At 40.5% G+C, this 20284-nt stretch overlaps 1 protein-coding gene across 2 annotated transcripts in view; it reads left to right on the forward strand.

Moving 5' to 3' along the window:
- Positions 1 to 20284, forward strand: part of flnbl (filamin B, like) — a 128670-nt gene that overhangs the window by 35854 nt on the left and 72532 nt on the right. For both annotated transcript variants that reach the window (XM_059944210.1, XM_059944209.1), the window contains exons 2-11: positions 7188 to 7436; positions 8031 to 8128; positions 10413 to 10560; positions 10736 to 10854; positions 15077 to 15154; positions 15663 to 15825; positions 16502 to 16696; positions 17377 to 17514; positions 18927 to 19059; positions 19863 to 19999. In XM_059944210.1, coding sequence (XP_059800193.1) covers positions 7188 to 7436; positions 8031 to 8128; positions 10413 to 10560; positions 10736 to 10854; positions 15077 to 15154; positions 15663 to 15825; positions 16502 to 16696; positions 17377 to 17514; positions 18927 to 19059; positions 19863 to 19999 — 1458 coding nt within the window. The remainder of the gene's footprint in view (positions 1 to 7187; positions 7437 to 8030; positions 8129 to 10412; positions 10561 to 10735; positions 10855 to 15076; positions 15155 to 15662; positions 15826 to 16501; positions 16697 to 17376; positions 17515 to 18926; positions 19060 to 19862; positions 20000 to 20284) is intronic.

Raw genomic sequence — 20284 nt, forward strand, 5'->3', positions numbered from 1 at the left:
GCAGTTTATAGGTTTAAGGCATCAGTTTTCCAAACTATTTCTGCTTAATTACATCAAAGTTGTTATTTAAAGTGTCATCTTAATCTTTCCCAAACATTCTGAAAGACTGTGGCATTGGAGAAATTATACTGAACGGGCTTAATCTTCTGAGTAATGTACTAATCAAACCATTTGATATCAGCATTCCGTAGGTTGTATCTTCTATATCAACTGGCTTGTGATAACATTTTTAAAGTACAGTGACATTTTTAGATGATTTTTATCCCTAATTTGGATCTAGTGTGTTTGATTTGTTAAATTAGCAGTCTGTGACGTGACTAGTGTCATTGACTAGGTGAAAGTTCTTCCGTTAAGGAAGAGGGGGAGAAGTGTTAAAGGCCGATCGCTAGTTGATCTGGATCAACGGACCATGGACACCGACAGCACATTCCAGGCCATTCGGCCCACAGTGTTGTGCTGACCATGTAATCTACTCCAGAAACTGCCTAGAGTTTCCCTACCGCATAGCCCTCTATTTTCCTAAACTCCACGCGCTCCATCTAAGCGTCTCGTAAAAGACCCTATTGTATCCGCCTCAACCACCTTCATTGGCAGAGCATTCCACACACCCACCACTCTGTGTGATAATATAGATGGACGCATCTTGCCACAGATTTGAGCGCACGGTTTAGTTTGAAGAGAAAGCTAAATTCTAATCGTTATCCCATCCCTGATGGCTGCTGTCTGGACATGTCACCGCTCTAAAAGTGTTGCTCTGAATTGTTGCATTTCTTTTATTTTGGCCGGTTGATTAACCTTGAGGCACTTTCGATTTCTACGACGACTTGCTGGATGAAGGTACAAAATGATTTCTGGTAAAGAGTATGGTTGCAAAAAACCTTGTATAATTTTGTTTCTTTTTTAAACTCTGGCTACTTACGTACATATAACACGTTGGAAGGTTACTTTCTGTCTAGTTTGGCAAGGTTGGTAAATTTACTTGGGTTCATTGAAATGATGCTTTTTTTCCCTATAGACATGACTCATTAATCATTGCACATCTTTCAAGTGCTAGAAATTTACAACGATGTTGTCCCAAGGGTGGTGTTAAATCTACATTAAGTGTGGTATAATTGCAAGTACCAATTATAATTTCTGTTGTGAATCAAGAAGAACTGTGCATGTTCATCACTGCTGGGTTGTGTGACCACCTAATTCACTCTTGGGATAGAATGTTTAAAAGGTAGGTAGTCCACTGATTCCTGTGCTAGTCCATCCAGTTCTCCAATGAACCAAAATGGAGTTCTTCCCTGGTACAGTAACATTTGTTTTGAGCATGTCAAGTAACTTAGAAATCAAGATTCTATATTTATGTGGTTCCCTCCCACAACACCACCACCCAACCCCACCATTTAACCTTAGGCCAATCATGGGCCACTCTTGCAATAGTGAATTAACCTACTAATTAGTATGTCTTTGGACTGTGGGTGGAAACCCCTGCCTTCCATGGGGAAGATGTAGACTCCTTGGAGGATATCAGAACTGAAATCTGAATTCCAATGCCCTATGCTATAATGGGATCATGCCTGCCACTACACTACTGTGTGGCACCCAGTGTGTAAACATCCTTTAACTAATGCTCATATCAATACTTTAAAGCCACGAGGCATTTTCTGTTTTTAAATACTTTATTGATCCCAAAGGAAATTACAGTGTCACAGAAGCATTGTGCGTGCACAGATATAAATATTAGAAGTAGAAAGAATAAAAATAAGTTACCACAAACATTCCAACAGGAGGGAGTCATCACTTTCTTGGCTCATTAGAGTCTAATGGCCGAGGGTAAAAATGACCTCATAGTGTTCTCTTGGAGCAGCGTAGTTGTCTTAATCTATCACTAAAAGTGCTCCTTTGCTCAGCCAAGGTGGCATGCAGAGGGTGAGAAACGTTGTCCAGAATTGCCAGGATTTTCCAGAGGGTTCTTTGTTCTAACACAGCCTCCAGTATGTCCAGTTTGACTCCTATAACAGAGCCAGCCTTTCTAATCCGTTTATTGAGGCTGGTGGCATCACCCAGGTTGATGTCATTGCCCCAGCACACCACAGCATAGAAGAGTGTACTGGTGATAACAGACTTGTGGAACATGTGAAGGAGAGGCCGGCTTACTCCGAAGGGTCTCGGTCTCCTCAGGAAGTAGAGGCAACTGTCTCTGTGCTCCACTCAAGTCTGTCATCCAGGGCCCCCCACCTCCCCCACCCCAGGTGCTTGTAGTACCACACCACATCCATATCCTCACCATCAATAGTAACGGGACAATGCAGGCTTGGTCTTCCTAAAGTCCATCACCATCTCCTTTTGTCTTGCCGATTGTTGAGCTGCAGATGATTCAGCTTGCACAATTTGACAAGGTCCTCCACCAGGGCCCCTTATTCATCCTCCTGTCTTATTGCTGAGTTATCAGAATTTCTGCAGATGACATGACTCAGTGTTGTATCTAAAGTCCGACGTATACAGGGTAAACAGGAAGGGAGCCAATACAGTCCCCTGTAGGGCCCCAGGGCTGCCTATAGTCATGTCTGACACGCAGCTCTGAAGCCTCATGTCTCTCTAAATATCCTACAACTAACTTAATAGATTCCAGCTTTTCCCCAATGGGACATTAGACTAACTACTCAATCACCCTCCCTGTTCTCTCTTGCATTCCAAATTTGATCAGATTCAGTTTGTTATTGGACTGTTTAAAGTGTGGAAAAACAGAAGGGTGTCTCTGCGTGAATGCCATGCTTGAATGCTGGACTAGCCATGACCTTCCACGTTTGCTCTGCATATCACTCCCTTCATCTTGGCATTCATGATTCAAGATTTGAAATTTTGTGCCATAAATTGCGCCCAGAATTTTAATGCTCTGTACTCGAATCTACATTCATTAAATGCTGAAATATTGAGTTGATGCTTGAGGTAATGTCTCAGTTACAAGGCTGAAATATAATCTGAGCTCCTGCAAGAGCTGGTGCAGCTTACGATGTCATTCACCGACTTTCGGATCTGCCTGTCCCACTACGGACTGCAGGAGCTGCATGAATTTCTTGATGATCCCAGATCCTTGTCTACTCCATTGAACATTTGCCATGGACTTGAAGTTTGTAATTCAAGCACTGGAGTAAGATTCTACTTCCTAGGACCATGTGAATATTCACATCTTGTTTTGATTTGAGGTGGCTGTGAAGAGCTTAACATTAATAACTTGTATATCGGTTTTTAGGTTATTTAGGAAGTTAAAATGCCACTAAATCTTTGAGCAGGAGGAGAGCCAGTGATCAGCAGTCTTGCTGTTGAGACTCCTATTGCCCTTTTGTTTTTGAACAGTTTTTCTTCAGTGAACACAGAACAGTACAGCACGGATCCTTCAGCCCATGTTATGCTAACCTTGTAGCCTACTCCAAGATCAATCTAATGCTTCCCTCCTTTTTGGCCCTGTATTTTTTCTTTCTTCTCTGTACCTATCTAAGAGTCTCTTAAATATCTTTGTGCCTCTACCATCACCGCTAGGTGCGTGTTCCATGTGCCCTTCACTGTTTTCTTTTTTAAAAAAAACTACCTCTTGCATCCCTCCTATATGTTCTTTCAATCACGCTTAAAATTATGCCCTCCTCTGTTACACCCTAGGGAAAATGCCTCTGGCTGTTCACTCTGTCTCATGTACACCTCTATCAAGTCACATCTCTTGCTCCAAAGAGAAGAGCTCATTTGCCACCCTCCAATCTTCTGGTACTGTTCCTGTGGCCAGTGAGGATACAAAGATCATTAGCAAAGTAGTATCTTCCCTCATTTCCTGTAGTAATCTGGGCCCACTATCCTAATGATTTTCCAAATTTTCAGCACCTGCTCTTCCTTCACATCAACGTGTTCCAGCTTACTAAACCGTTCTAAGTTGATCTCACATTTGTTGAGGTCCCTTTCAAGGCCAAATAATAAAGCAAAATATTCATTAAGGACCTCTCCTACCACCTCCAATTCCAGGTGCATTTCATCTTATCCCTGATCAGGCCTGCCCTCACTCAAGTCCACTTCCTGTTGTTCATGTGTGTGTAGAACTCCTTGGGTGTTCTTAATCCTACTTGCCAAGGCTTCCTCGTGTGCCGTGCCAACTCTCCTGTACCCCTTAAGTTTCTTCCTGGCTACCTTGAAGCTCCCAAAGTGCCCTGTTTTCTGTCCTTCTAAATCTGAAGTATGCTTCTTTGTCCCTCTTGATAAGATGTCCCCCATCTCTTGCCAACCATAGCTCCTTCACCCTACCATCCTTTTCCTGTCGCAAATAGGGCAAGCTATCCAGAACCCCATGTATGTGCCCATTGAACAAGCTCCTCATTCTTACTGTGCAGTGATGATCCAAAATTTGTAGTGCTGTTTTTAAGTAATCTTGAATTGATAATTATTGTTCAAGCTGTCCTCCAGATCCTTTACAGTTACTACGTTTGTACATTAAGTTTGCTCTTGATCAGCTTTTGGTCCAAATGAACGCTGAATGTCAGATGTGAAGGCTGGTTAATTGTTTATTTTACAGGTAGTATTCAGCTTCTGTGAAACATGAAGCAGCCACACCTGGTTTTCGCAAAAGCTCCTCCTTGGATCAGTTGTAACAGGCCCAGATATCACTGCCAGATCTGTGGTGAATGACTTCATTTCCTTTTTAGGAGATGTGCTGTCTTGTAGGGTGGAGATTCAACTCCTCCAAAGGAGGTGCACGGTGCTTCTTCCCTCTGCTAGTCTGCAGGTCACCCTTGGGCAAGGTGTAGCACCTGCTTAGCCCCTTGATCAGGGCTGTGTGAAGCCATGGGAACAGGTGGTGGATGGTTGTAAAAGCCATTGATGCATATAACAATCTCTGAAGAGTATTGATAACGGCTGGGGTTACCCATCTTGTAAAGACACTGCCCAGAAGAAGGCAAAAGCAAACTACTGTAGAAAATTTGCCACGAGCGATCATGGTTCTTTGAACGACCATGATCGCCCAAGTCATACGACATGGCACTTAACGGAATGAGCGAGCTTTCATATAATGGTGAGGAATTAATTGGTTGACAAATTTTGGTTACATATCAAATGAATAGCACCATCATTGAGTCACACCAACCTTAATCTGACCATGGGGTGATTACTATTCTAATAAACACTCAGTAATCTTCATCTCCTGTTGTCACTGAGTCAAATATCCTTGGAAGAAGTAAAATGTTGCAATGGCAATAAACAAAAGCTTGGTTCAAAAGCATTTCCTGTTGCATAACATGCCAAGAGGGAGGATGATATCACCAGAGGACATCTTTCCAACTGCAAACTGATTTGAACGTATTTTGCTGTTGAAACAGCGGTGAGCCTTAAAGTGTACCGAAGGCCCATCGTGTACCCGATAAAATGGCTTTATCGTCATTTTGCATTGGGTGCAAGTTTTAAAAGATGGGTGAAGGTTTGGGATGCAGTAGTAGAGTATTTGCTTCAAAGTTATTTGGAGACCATGGAAAATTTTGATGATAAATACCTACCTCATCTATAGAACACTAAACATGATAGCAACATTTTGTTGTGCTTTACATGAAGCTACAGATTTAGTTTGGTTTCAGATGCAAAGTAAGAAATGCCAACTGTGCTGCTTTTGAACAATGATACAAGTTGTGTATAGTATAGTTATGCTTAATACTTCGACTCTAGGGCTTCCTTTTAAATATTTGCAAATGTGGTGCATTGTATTCTTCCAAATGTTAGTTTACTGCCATATCAAACAAGAGTAAATGCACCTGTTAATATTACGACTATGCCAATTGTATTATATTTCACCTCTGTACATGGCTATCTCCCAAAATAACCTTTTATCGTATCAAGTATTAATTTCTTAAACCGAAACTGATGTTGCTTGTTCCTGTACATAGCATCTTGGGGCTTTAGGTAAGGAATCGATCACATGCAATAGTGTGGTCATTGGAGACCCACGCAATGCTTCAAGCAATCGTGTTTGAGTTCAGAAAGCAGTGGCTAGTCATTATTATAACAGTAATGAGCAGTAAGGCAATTCAAATCTGTTCTTCAGGCACATGCTGGAAATCCAAGTAACACGTAAAGGGTCTCGGCCCAGAATGTCGACTGTACCTTTTCCCATAGACGCTGCCTGGCCTGCTGAGTTCCTCCAGCGTTTTATGTGTGTTACTTGTCAGAACTGTTCTGCTCATTGCAGCTTCAGGCATTCAGGCTTGGAGATGCCAGAAATGGCTGGGAGTGAAGAGACAATTTAGGAGTTAGGAGCTTCGAAACATTTGAAGGTAGCAACAATCATCTTGAATATTACAATGAAAATGAAGATTTGGAGGATGCGATCATCAGCAGCATTGTAGGAAGACAGTTCATTATCTGCACTAGGTGTCTGTTGATCAGTCAAAAGAACACTATGTGAATAAATTCCTCCATCCATAAGTATTAGGAACTAGAATTTTACGGTACTGTAGTAATATTGTTCTATATTTCATTTAAATACATGTTTTGTTACTCATTTCATGACGGCCAATCAGGGTAGCGCTTAATTGGGCCATAATGTGCTGGTCCCAATGTGTCTCAATTAACCAGGATCCACTGTATTCAAGCTGAGTTTATTGGTCTTTTTTTAATATTCTTAATTCCTGTGCTGAAATAGCACTTTGTAATGGGGGTGGCTGTGATTACTTTTGGCATTAAAGTACTACTGTATAAGTTAGACATAATTGTGTAGTGCTTAAATCATCTGGAGGCCTGAATGAGGTTTAAATTTCACCACGATACTTAGGAAACTTAAGTTAATGAGTTTGTTTTTTTTTAAAGGAAAAGATCTGTTAAGTATCCATAATGTGGCTGTATAATAGTTCAATATTTGTATTATCTGCAATCAGATATCAGCAACAAGGTCATTTATGGATTACACACAAATGGCAGGTTAGGCTGCATCTATGGAGGGAATAAAGAGTCGACGGTTCGGACTGTCTTTTCCCCCTCCATAGATGCTGCCTGACCTGCACAGTTCCTCCAGCATTTTGTGTTACTCTGGATTTGCAGAATCTGCAAAACCTCTTGTGGAGTATTTTTGATCAACATTTTGTGGAATAGAAATTAAGAAATGGCTTTGTTATACAAGTTTTTTCCTCCACTGTCCTTACACCAACTAATGAATTTTTTGTTTTGTTTTTCAGATAGCAAAGCAATTGTGGATGGGAATCTGAAACTCATTCTCGGACTGATATGGACTTTGATTCTTCATTACTCCATTTCTATGCCAGTTTGGGATGATGAAGGAGCGGATGATGTAAAGAATCAGACACCCAAACAAAGACTACTGGGATGGATTCAGAACAAGCTACCTGATTTGCCAATCACCAACTTCAGCAAAGACTGGAAAGATGGAAAAGCCCTGGGTGCCCTTGTTGATAGCTGTGCCCCGGGTAAGCAGCTCGACAAGTCTTATTTGAAGACAAGTGTGCAATCTTTGGCATAACAGTGCCTGGTATGGATATAGCTGTTGAACTGATTGTTTCTGACATTGGGCAGTAGTTCTTTCAACTAAGTGAAAAATGTGGGAAATGTCTAGTTCTCCTTTATTCATCCTTCAGTGGGAAGTTAAACTACCAGTCCAGAAATGTGGCAGAAACTGCCCTGAATACTTCTACGGACCATCAGTACTTAACATCATGGGGATGGATTTTTGATTCCTGATGGCAGTGTTTCTTTCCTGCATTGCCACAGGCCATCGAAACGAGTCTTATCTTTAAATTTTGGGTCTTAACTTTATTTTACATTTGACCTTTTATTAGTGACTTTGGGGTAAGGGTATGATTTAATTCTTTCTTTGAAATAATCCAATGATTTTGTTGTCAGCTTGTTGGCAGCTTTCAAGAGATGACTTGTATAATGATTTTCAAATTATTTCTAGTGCCAGTTCTAGGTATAGGAATTTTGCTTTATACACATACTGATGTAACATTATGTCTGAATATATGATGGTGTCAATAATGCTCTAATGATTTGCTGGGTTTCAGGCTTGTGCCCTGACTGGGAAATTTGGGACACTAGTAAACCAGTGGAAAATGCACGAGAAGCTATGCAACAGGCAGATGACTGGCTTGGAGTACCACAGGTAAGTTAACACCTTTTTGTTAATTAACTTTGTATCCGTTTCTAGTGTAGAGTCATTTACTTGGGAATTACTTGGAATGAGCATAATTACTTAATATTTTGGGTCTAGTCTTTTTGAGCAGAGCTAGGCAGATCAGAAGTTTCGAGGTGCAAAAGATTATGAAGGAACAGAATATAAAAGTTCTCATGGGGAGCCGAGTAGAGGAGACTAAATGACAAGGGTGTTGGGAGCAGGGAAAAGCAAAAGGGTGGAAGTGAGATTATATGAAACGTTAATTCCCAGTTGGAAAACCAATCGAAACGTGAGCCTTGAGGATTGAAAGATGAATGACAGGAGTGGATTTTGCCTTGCCTTCCCTTAACCAAGCCGTTGAAGATGTGCCTTAAAGTTTGCTGCTTAATATCAGATATTAAAACACTCTAGTTTCTGTGTTTTTAAATAGGAAAGTTAAAGTTAATTGTCTTCAATATTGCAGACTTCAGTGAAGTAGTTAAACGGATGACAATTGGCAGTGTTTGCATCCCATCTTCAATTTGGTGCCTTTTCAGACAAAAACTCCAGACCTTACAGTTTATGAAGTATCATTTGTTTTAAACAAAATTTCTGTTTTTGTATTGAAGCTATTCACAGAGGCTTTCTGAATCTGAGCTAAGAACTTTTACAGCCTTCATTGGCTGCCTTCCAGTTTGGATATTGATCCAGTAGTGTATTTCACCAGTAAAATAACTGAAATTAAACTGAAAATAACTGAAGCACTCCTGTGCTTAGTGACATGGTGCAGGTATAAATCAGCAGTGCTGAAACAATGGTTTCTTTTTCCATTCATTTTTCAGATTGTATATTTTGCCCTTAGTATGATACACCACTTGAACTTGCGCTGGCCAAATGAGTCATTCCCTCAGGGTGGGGTTTGGGGCGGTTGGTGGGGGCAGTGCAGGGAGCTGAGCAACATAAGTTTTGTTTAAATTATGTTATGCAATGTGGTGCATCTTTTTCTGAATGTATGAACTGAGATTATTTTCTGTAATTCTGTAGTTTAATATTTGCGTCATTAACTTTACTCATTAAGACAACTCAACTAATGCAGCTTAAGAATAAAGTCAGCTAAAAGGGTTTGCCTATCTACTACTTTGTCAGATGCTTAAAGTTAGACTTCACTGTAATTGAGCTGTCCCTTGTTTTAGTAACGATGAACCAGCTTTTACTTCAGTATGAACGTAGTTTTGTGGAAAGGCCATTCATAAATGTTACAGTCTGTGCAGGCTGAAATTCACATCCTTTTTGCAGAAGATAAAAATGGGTTTTTGAGTACTTTTAAAAAAAAAAACAACACAGCAGTATTGGAATTCCATAAATTCTGAAGCGGAGCTCAATGTTCCTGTCATAGCATGAATATTTAGCCTGGTGGTTACACAACAGGGAAAGGGTCCTGTTATTTTCCCTCTTTCTACTCTGTCTGGAAATATTACTGGAAGCTGAGTGCCTGAGCAAAACGCATTTCAGTTTTTGAAGGATAATGATATTGCTGATTCAACTTTCACTTTGTTCCTGGTCACACTTTGTATGGAGAATTTTACAGATTTTGTAGTAAAATGATCCGGGAGTTTTTGATAACATTTTGTATCACCAAGTTGTAACCAGTAAGCTAAAATACTGTTTGGAAAGTAGCTCCAGTTTGGAAGTGGAATTGCTTTCTGTAATGTACTAAGATAGAATGGACATCAGATGTGACGCAGTGACTTGAGACAGAACTAGATAAAACAATAATGCAGAATAAAGTGTAATGGCTACAGAGTACAGTGCAGCTAAACATTATGGTGCAATTTCATAAGTAGGTATATTCTGAGGTCAAGAATCCGATCGTACTGGGGGCCATTTAATAGAATTATACAGAAATAGAACCAAAACAAAAGCACAAATATGAGAAAATCTGCTGATTCTGGAAATCCAAAACAACACAAAAAGTGCTGGAGAAACTCAGCAGGTCAGGCAGCATCTGTGAGAAAAGAGTAGATGTATGGTGTATCAGGCCGAGACCCTTCAGGGCTAAGTACTTTTAAATGCATTTTGTTTTAACCTCGTGCCTTTGATTTAAATGTTTATTTTTGGAACCTGTACAGTGATGGGTAAATGAAAACAAGAAATCCTACTGGAAATGTGAACATTCTTTCTTAAAAGTCAATGGTGTAGATTTGCCTTGAACAATTAGTGTTTATAATTACAACCAAGTTTTGCTGCCGGTTCGAGGGTGAATTGAAATGTAACTGTCTAATTTATCTTCCAGGTCATTGCTCCAGAAGAAATCATAGACCAAGATGTGGATGAGCAGTCTGTAATGACCTATCTGTCACAGTTCCCCAAGGCTAAACTGAAGCCTGGAGCCCCCTTAAAACCCAAACTGAATCCCAAGAAAGCAAGGGCATATGGTCCAGGTAGGTCTAAATCTCAAGCACATTAACAGCTTCTGTGGGTGTTCAGTTTGAAAGTGCAAACTCTTATTGTTTTATCCCACAGTCTTAACCCAGATTTGGTGTTTGCAATAAAAAAAAATTTGCTATAAAAATATATTTCAATGCAGTTATTTATTGACACTTAATGTATCCATAGGAATCGAAGCTGTGGGTAACGTCGTGATGCGTCCCGCAGTGTTCACTGTTGAAACCATCAGTGCTGGCCAGGGTGAAGTGATGGTCTTTGTGGATGACCCAGAAGGTCAACGAGAAGAGGTAAATGAAATCTCTGTCCAGTGATTGAGCTAGTAAATGTTGCAAAGGCTTATTGAAATTGTAGTGCCATTTTCAAATTATTTTGGTTTTGCACTCTCCTACCTGTTTTCACTAACAATATTTTCAGTACATTTAATAATTCAACCTCTGTAGTGGTCTGGTATGGCATTTTTTTAAAAAAAAATAAGTCGCGTCCTTCTAATTCTTCAGTCTTGATCTGAAACAATGCCCATTAATTCCAGGTTTCTCCATACGGGAAAACTTCGGCATATACCCCGCTAGTTGCTGTTTTTGGTTTCATTAGGACTACCACTTGCTCTTGATCTCACTGAGGATGGGCGTAGACATTCTCAGAAGGCTGCTATTTTGTACCAAAAATTGGCAGGTGAATCTTTGAATTCCAGCGCTAATTCCCACCTACAAGTTGGTGCTGGTGAAACACGGCAGCATTGCAAGCAGTTTACCAAAGTTCCAGTGTACTTCTGCAGCCTGTAGTTTCCCTTTAACATACTTTTGAACCATCTTAACGAGCTAGTGACCTCACGATTTTCTGAAGAACTTAGCAGACTTAGCTGTCAAACATGCTGGTATAGCACCACGAAGAGGATGAAGGTGCACCGCCACAGCCGAGAGGGAGGGAGGAGAGGATTCCAAGCCAGACTGAAATGCCAAGGTATGAAACTTCCTCTACCCAGCATCTTGTTACCAAATGTACAGTCACTGGAGAACAAGATTGAGGACCCAAGGATTACTGAATCAGAGGAAATTGAAGAATTGCAGCCTTCTGTGTTTTGTGATGACGTGGCTCACCAGGTATGTTAGTAAGACCTGAAGACTTCTGTATACACCAAATGGACTGGACTACTGATTCAGAGAAGGCAAAAGGTGGGGCCTGTGTCTGATGAAACTCTTGGTTACTCACCCGATCTGAAACATCTAATGATTAAGTGCTGACAGTTCCACTTGCCAAAAGAGTTCTTCTCCATGATCTTGACCGCACCAAATGCTGATGTTAATGCAGGCACGCGAGGGATTGAATGCCACCATCAGCAGACGAGAAACAGCCTAGTCTGACGCCATTCAAATTGTTGTTGGGGACTTCAGTCGGGCTTGTTTGAAGAAACCTGCTCAGTTGTCACTGATTTGTCTGGAAGCCCTGGATGAACCATGAGATCTTCAATCTGCTGAGGCCAGATCCTTGACAATTCAGGTCTGGCAACCAAATTAAATACAGGAGGTCCAAGTATGATCTCCGGAAAGCCATCATGCGTGTGAAGCGGCAATTCCAGACCAAACTTGAATCGATGAGGAATGCTCAGCAGTGTTGGCAGGCCTTGAGTGCTATCACCTCTTAGTGATATCAAGTGACATAGATAACGACAGGGCTTCACTTCCAGATGAGCTCTATCTTCTATGCTTGCTTTGACTTTCAAAACATGGAGGCATGCCAGTGTTATTAAACCTGATTCTGAAACAGTAACAATGTAATTGTGTGAATAGGCACTGTAGAAAATCAGAAAACATTGAAGCATATAATCGCATGAAGAAGTATCAGTATTAAGTGCACATTTAAAAATAAAACTAGCTTTTTAGGCAGTAGTTTCAAATAATTGAGACAAATATATTTTTGACTGCTATTATAAATGCAAATTCTGTGGCAATAAAGAGTGTGCCCTCTCCAAGAAGTGAATTAAATTTCCTTTCAAAATATGAGTAAGTATCAGGTATTTAATGGAAGTTGTAGTGGTAGATAGTGATGCAGTGGTACAGCATGTTTAGGCATTTCAGAGAGATGACCCCACTGCAGTAACTGCAGCCATTATGTCATATTTTATTAATATTACAAGACCATGAGATGTAGGAGCAGAATTAGGCCATTTGGCCCATCGAGTCTGCTCTGCCATTTCATCATGGCTGATCCAATTTTCCCCTCAGCCCCATTCTCCTGCCTTCCCCCTGTATCCTGACCTATCAAGAATCTATCTACCTCCACCGTAAATATACTTAAAACTTGGTCTGCACAGCTGCCAGGGGCAACAGACTCCACCAATTCTGCACTCTCCGGTTAAAGAAGTTCCTCCTCATCACCATAATGAAAGGACGCCCATCTGTTCTGAGGCTGTGTCCTCTGGTCCTAGACTCTCCCACCATAGGAAGCATCCTCTCCATACCCACTCTAGTGAGGCCTTTCAACATTCAATAGGTTTCAAATAGGTCTCCCCTCATTCTTCTGAATTCTAATGAATACAGGCCTGTGCAAGTACCTTTGGTTAGTTCAGTGATATGGGCCATTCCCCCCCTCCCCCCACCCCCCGGGGACTATGCCGGATTTCACAGGGGCCACTGGAGCTTCTGAGTGGGCCATGATAAGTTTATTGTTTTCAAAATAAATTTACATAAAATGCATTATTTTGATACTTCAAGTTATTGCTGTAAATGCAAATGCAGTAGCTTGGTTCACTTTTTAAAATTTATCCTGCTCTTCATTGTAATAGTTTGCAAGTTTGGCAGTGCTTTTCCTTTCATAAAGAGAACATTCATTGCTTGATTGGATGTTGTATATTTGGACTTTCAGAAGGCCTTTGACAAGGTGCCATACGAGGCTGCTTACCAAGTTAAGAGCCCATAGTATTGTAGGAAAGTTACTAACATGGTTACAGCATTGGCTGATTGGTAGGAGGCAGTGAGTGGGAATAAAAGGATCCTGTTTGGTTGGCACCAGTGACTAGTAGGGTTCCGCAGGGGTTGGTGTTGGGACCACCTCTTTTTATGCTGTATATAAATGATTTAAATGATGGAATAGATGGCTTTGTGGCCAAGCTTGCAGATGGAGGGGCGGGTAGCATTGAGGAAACAGGTAGGATGCAGAAGGACTTAAATAGATTAGGAGAATGGGCAAGAACATGACAAATGAAATACAATGTTGGAAAATGCATGGTTATGCACTTTGATAGTTGAAATAAATGTGCAAACTATTTTCTAAACGGGGAGAAACTACAGGAATCTGAGATGCAGAGGGACTTGTGCAGAACACCCTAAAGGTTAATTTGTAGGTTGAGTCGGTGGTGAGGAAGGTAAATGCCATGTTAGCATTAATTCAAGAGGTCTAGAATACAAGAGCAAGGATGTGATGCTGAAGCTTTATAAGGCTGAGGCCTCACCTTGAGTATTGTGAACAGGTTTGAGCCCCTCATCTTAGAAAAGATGAGCTGGCATTGGAGAGGGTCCAGAGGAGGTTCACAGGATGATTCCAGGAATGAAAGGGTTATACGAGGAATGTTTGTTGGCTCTGGGTCTGTACTCATTGGAATTCAGAAGGATGAGGGGGGAAGATCTCATTGAAAACTTTCAAATGATAAAAAGCCTAGACAGTAGATGTGGAAAGGATGTTTCCCATGGTGGGAAGTCTAGGACAAGTGGGCACAGCCCCTTTCACAACAGATGTGGAGAAATTTCTTTAGCCAAAGGATGGTGATTTTGTGGAATTTGTTGACGCATGCAGCTGTGTAGGCCAGGTCATTGGGTGTATTTAAGGTAGAGATTGATAGGTTTTTAATTGGACAGGGCATCAAAGGTTACCGGGAGAAGGCCAGGAACTGGGGTTGAGGAGATGGAAAAAAAAGGATCAGCCATGATTGAACCGTGGAGCAGACTTGATGGGCCAGTTGCTCATATGTTTTATGGTCTTATTGTTTTGACTTAAGTATTTTTAATCATGGAATCTTGTTTATTACAATTTGGTATATTGCTCTCTAAAATGAGGTTTTTGTGCAAATCTAGTTGTTACATGTCAGCATCCATCGGAGTCCAAGTGGGTTCAAGACTAAATGGAATGAGTGCTTCACTTCAGTAATAATGTTCAGGCAACACAATATCTATCACCAGAGCTATTCATAAAACTGCATTGCAGCCTCTGGAACAAGGGAGTCTTCCTAGTATTAGTGCTAATATTCACACAACAATTGCTCAATTATTGCATGTGAAATTGGTGACTCTTGTGACCGAATCTGGTGAGAAGAACTAGGTTGGCCTGAAAGCTGCTTCAGTTCATATAACAGCATATACAACATCAAAAGATTTCACAACACATGCCAGTGATAATGAACCTGACTCTGATTCTGATGTGCTTTCAGATCCTTTTTTAATATTGCACTTCTGAAATAATATTGCTATAAGGTGATCAGTGAAGACTTTGTGGTTCTAATACTTTAAATTTCAACAGGCAAAGGTGACCAACAACAATGACAAGAACAAGACCTACTCTGTAGTTTATGTGCCAAAGGTTGCAGGCCCTCATAAGGTGAGTGCCAAACTTGTGACTATTGTTGTGGCTCTTTATTGGAGTATTTATCTGAACTGACCTTGTTATCAGGGCTGTTCTGTTAATCTTGCCTTTCTGACCCTCCCTCCCTCCTGCCGCAGTCTGAAGAGATGATAAGGCACCACTTTGTTTCTCTTGTAGAGGCCTGATTGTGATTACTTGCAAATGGTGTAGGAAGCTGAAACTGTTGGTGGTTGTCATGGTGATAGCCTGTGCTTTGACTGGCCCAAATTCATACTGATTTTTGTGGTCAGAACAGTAAGAAAGTTGTAATACACTAAGAAACTGTTGTAGGAAATAATGAAGGATCACATCTGCTTTAAAGTTGAAAGGCTAAAGGCTGAGTGGAACAGGAATTTCTGCTGGAATGAGTCACAATAACACAGACAGCGTAAAAAAGGACACTTAAGCACATTCAGTCAGTGATGCAATCACTTTGTAAGATTACTTTACAATAATCCTACAATAATTCTCTGTTTCTTTACAGATTACAGTTCTATTTGCTGGGCAGCACATATCTAAAAGTCCTTTTGAAGTCAACATTGATAAGGCCCATGGTGATGCCAGTAAGGTAACAGCACGAGGACCTGGCTTGGAATCTTCAGGAAATTTTGCCAATAAGCCCACTTACTTTGACATTTACACAGCAGGTAAACTGATATCTGAAGACAAAGGAGCAAATAAGTACATGTCTCATTTATTCCCCCCATAAAGTAGTATGCTTCAACTCATCCTTTGTATTTTAATTGTATTGGTCAACGTGAGCATCTTGGATAGATAATACCCAAGTCAGAAACTGGATATTGTGTTTTGAATGTGGATAAAATTCTTTTAAGCTATTATACTTATTGAGATGCAGTGCAGATTAGGCTCTTTGAGCCTTGCCGTGCTCTGTACCCCAGATTTAATTGGAGACTAATCACAAGGACAATTTACAATGACCAATTAACCAACCAACTACTTGGTCTTTGGAATGTGGGAGGAAACCGGAGCACCTAGAGGAAAACCACGCAGTCACAAGGAGAACATAGCAATTCTTCACGAGCAGTGGCGGGAACTGAACTCGGGTTGCCTGCACTGTGCTAATCACTATGCCACCCTGCTGCCGCTAGTATGCCTTAGTGAGATTGGGAGCACAACTGAGTAGAGATTACTGAGCAGGTTTCTAAACTTCCTGCTTGGAATTTGCAGTTGTCTGTATCTTCTGACACCAATGTTTAAAGTCACATTGAACTTGAAGGTTTCAGCTCTTTAATCACTGTTTGAATCTTCAGGTGATTTAGAGTGCAAGTTAAAATACAAATATGCCATCTGTGTTTCTTGAAGGTGCTGGAGTTGGCAATGTTGAGGTGGTAATTGTGGATCCCCAAGGTCATAACATCGACGTGACAATGGAAGATAAGGGGAATAGTACCTACCGGTGCAGCTACAGGCCCTCACACCCAGGGCATCATACAATCCGAATAGTATTTGCTGATTCACCTATACCCAAGAGTCCATATTCTGTCAATATAGGTGAAGGTAGGTAATGTGTTTACTACTTCTAATAGAACAGTTATCCTAGTTGTAAAAGTTGATAAATGGTGAGAAGCATGCTGCCAACTTTAAAGTCTGTAAGACTGGAAGTATTTTCCTTTGGAGAAAGATGACAATTGAATATTTTTGGATGGAACAGCCACCTGTCCAGAAATTAATCAAAATTATGCTTTCTGTACCAAGTCATAAGCTGAAACTTTTTAAAATTTCTGAACCATTTATTATTCCTTGAAGTATCCTGGAGGCAAGGTTCTGAAGAAAATACGGAGTCGATCACTTTCCCTACTGAAAGTCCAGTGTTTTTGTTAACCTGGAATTCCAGATCAGAATGACATCTGCAGTATGATTTTTGCCAATGCACAGTGACTTTGATTTCAATTCTTGGTTGTAATTTACAATAACATTAAAGGCATTATTCAATTCCCATCTTTGCCCCGGATCCCAGTTCCCTGAATGTATTTACTGCAAACAAAACTTCTATCAGTGATGTACTGCCATCTCCATGCTGAGTTGAATAGAAGTTCTATAGGGTTGTAGGTAATTATGCTTGTATAGAAAAGGGGCTCCTGGGCTTGTTTCAATCAGATATTGCTGTTAACTTGTTTGATATACAAGTGGTAGCTATTTCCTAGTATTTTTGATCTGTGACACTTTTTATTTTTAAGCTTGTAACCCTGGTGCCTGTCGTGCTACTGGGCGAGGACTGCAACCGAAAGGACTGCGAATTCGCCAAGTTGCTGACTTCAAAGTCTTTACGAAAGGGGCTGGGAGTGGTGACCTGAAAGTAGCGGTGAAAGGCCCAAGTAAGCTCTCGGTTTTGTGTTCTTTCATTATAAAGGGGTTTACGAATCACTTGACTTTTCCTGCTCAAACTATTGAAAGAGTTGTGGAGGTGGTAAATAAATATACCCCTCACCCTACCAGGTCAGTGCTGAACATGAACCACCATTGACACTAATCCTATAGAGATTGTGAAGTGTACAGTTCTGATAGCCTCACGACAGAAAAGTTGTGATTGCATGAGGGGATAAAGTGAAGATTTAATGATGATCAAGAATGGAAAATTTGTAGCTCTGTGGAGAAGATTGGGTAAGGTGTTTTTTTTTACTGGGAATTGAAGTGTGACGTGATGTGTGTAAAAACTGCAAAAATGCCAGAGAAAATAGAAATATTGGTTTTCCTCAGTAGAGGGATAAACTAAGCAGGAGATTAGGTAAAAGGCTGGAGGTCATATGAGATTTTATGAGGTAGAGGCAGACACCTCTTTAGTTTTGAAAAGTACCAAAGCAGGGTTAGTGGTGCATCTGATACAGCTGCCGCTTCGTAGAGCCAGAAACGCAGGTGCTGTCTTGCATAGAGTCTGCGCATTCTCTCTGTCTGCATGTGGGTTTTCCCTGTGTGTTCTGGATTTTTTCCAAATACCAAAGGTGTGTGGTTTGCTAGGTAGCTGTGGGCAAAGTTTGCTTTCAGTCTGGAGTTACAGTATCTCTTCATGATGTTTTTAAATGGAGCTCTGGAGCACCATTTAACTTTACATTGTACTACAATCTATTAGTTATTTCTCATTTTCCTTGAAACTATTTAATAGGATTACGTTACTGTATGGTACTTGGTTATGCTGAATGAAAGTTTTGTTGGAGGCAAAGGTTTTGACAGTTAATGTCAAAATGAAGTTCAATCTTAAGACTAGAATTGGATTCTGAGGCTTCTACAAATTAAATTTAACGCTTTATGGGAAATCAGTGGAGCTTCTGTGAGTTTTAAATTTACCTTGAAAGGATGAAATAAAATGAAGGACACAAACCTGTAATAGGAAGCCAGTGTAGAAACTGACAAATCAGTATCAAATCCTCTTGATTATGGCTTTGGCTTCTAGAAATAAGGTTTCCTGGTGTTCCTGCTCTTTCAAAGAACCCTTGGGTTGTGCAGATCGGGATCAGTAAAGTGGCAGATTGTTGCTCCCCCTCTGGGTTTTGTTAGTTTTGCAAGGCAGCTGTGTTTAGTTGTAGGTGCATTTGAGTGGGAAGTATTGTCTTTTTTTGAGAATGGTGTAATTCAGTTCGTTTTTGGGTTCCCAAGTGGAGAGATGAAAGTCTGTGTATCATCATGACTATCTGGCAAGAATGTGTTGTAACAAACCTTGCTGGTTTGTCCAAACGTGCTGTGTTTTTCTGTGAGACTGAACTTCTTTCTGTTGATCTGTCTCCTTTGACAGAAGGCGTGGAGCATCCTGTGAAGCAAAAGAACGTTCTGGATGGAGACGATGTCTTCTCTTATGAATACTATCCTGTTACACCTGGAAAACACATCGTTACTATCACTTGGGGTGGCCATAACATTCCTAGGAGGTGAGAGCAGATAGCTGATGCATTGGTCGATTGCTTCAGCCTTCAGAACTGAGTCTTCCGCATTGTGGGTGCATTTAATTCCCAGATTTTATATTTGGGAGCACTCGCTCTTGTCGTGTTACTTGTTCTGTGCCATTGTGACTTGAAATACAGTACATTCAGTGGAATGGAAGCTGTTACAGAATCCATTTCTCCATGTTCAAATGGAACCTCCCGTGATGCTGGGCACCAAACTTGTAAAACTACTTTGGCTTCAAACAAAAATTTATCCCCCTCCATACTTCCAGTCTAACTATGAGTGTGGTAAACAGGAAACATTTTGAGATTGGATTCTAGCTTGGCTAACGGATGCCCTGGTTTCAACTTGCATGCTATTCTCATCTGATGCTCAGGTGACTTTCAGTTACCATAAACCCAAATTTGAGCAGCTGTGGAAATGTGAATTCTTAAGACAACTTTAAAAGAAATAACCTGGTTGAATGTAAAATGGAATGAAATGTTTTAACACTATCTTGTTTTTTGCCTAAAATAACCAGGTTTGACAATTTCAATGACAATTCCTGCCTGTGTTGACATAAAATCACAAATCTCTCGATGGTGCGGTTTACAGGGTTGACCGTCGTAGTTGGGATGTGCTTCGTTGATATTATGTTTATTCTATATATTTATTTATTATGCCCGCAAGAAAATTAATCTCAGGGTTGTATATGGTGACCTGTATTTACTTTGATAAACTTGCCTTGAATTTGATTGGAGTAGACCTGATTGCTGCTCCAATTTCACTTTACACTCTCTTCCTTTAGTCCATTTGAAATTGATATTGGTCCTGAAGCGGGTCCTCAGAAGATCAGAGCCTGGGGGCCAGGTCTTGATGGAGGAATTGTTGGCAAGTCGGCAGATTTTGTAGTGGAGACCATTGGAACAGAAGTTGGTGTGTTGGGTAAGGATGTTGACCACTAGTTCCTTACAATTATTGCTAAATTTTGAGACTAAGGTTGTGTTCTCTCATGTCAATTGGCTGAATATTTTTTAGTAAATTGATTAAAGACACAAGATCAAACTTTTAAAAGGCTGTTTGTCAATCTAGACTTTGACCAAAGTATTAGATTGCCAAAGTTGCATCAAATAGGGGAATGGGTGAGTTTATAGATCACAACTAAAACAAAAAAAAATTCACCCACTTAAATTTAGCTAACTTGTTTGTCTTAATGAAATAATTAGAATT

Source organism: Hypanus sabinus, chromosome 19 (genome assembly GCF_030144855.1).
Source record: "Hypanus sabinus isolate sHypSab1 chromosome 19, sHypSab1.hap1, whole genome shotgun sequence".
Classification (NCBI taxonomy): domain Eukaryota; kingdom Metazoa; phylum Chordata; class Chondrichthyes; order Myliobatiformes; family Dasyatidae; genus Hypanus; species Hypanus sabinus.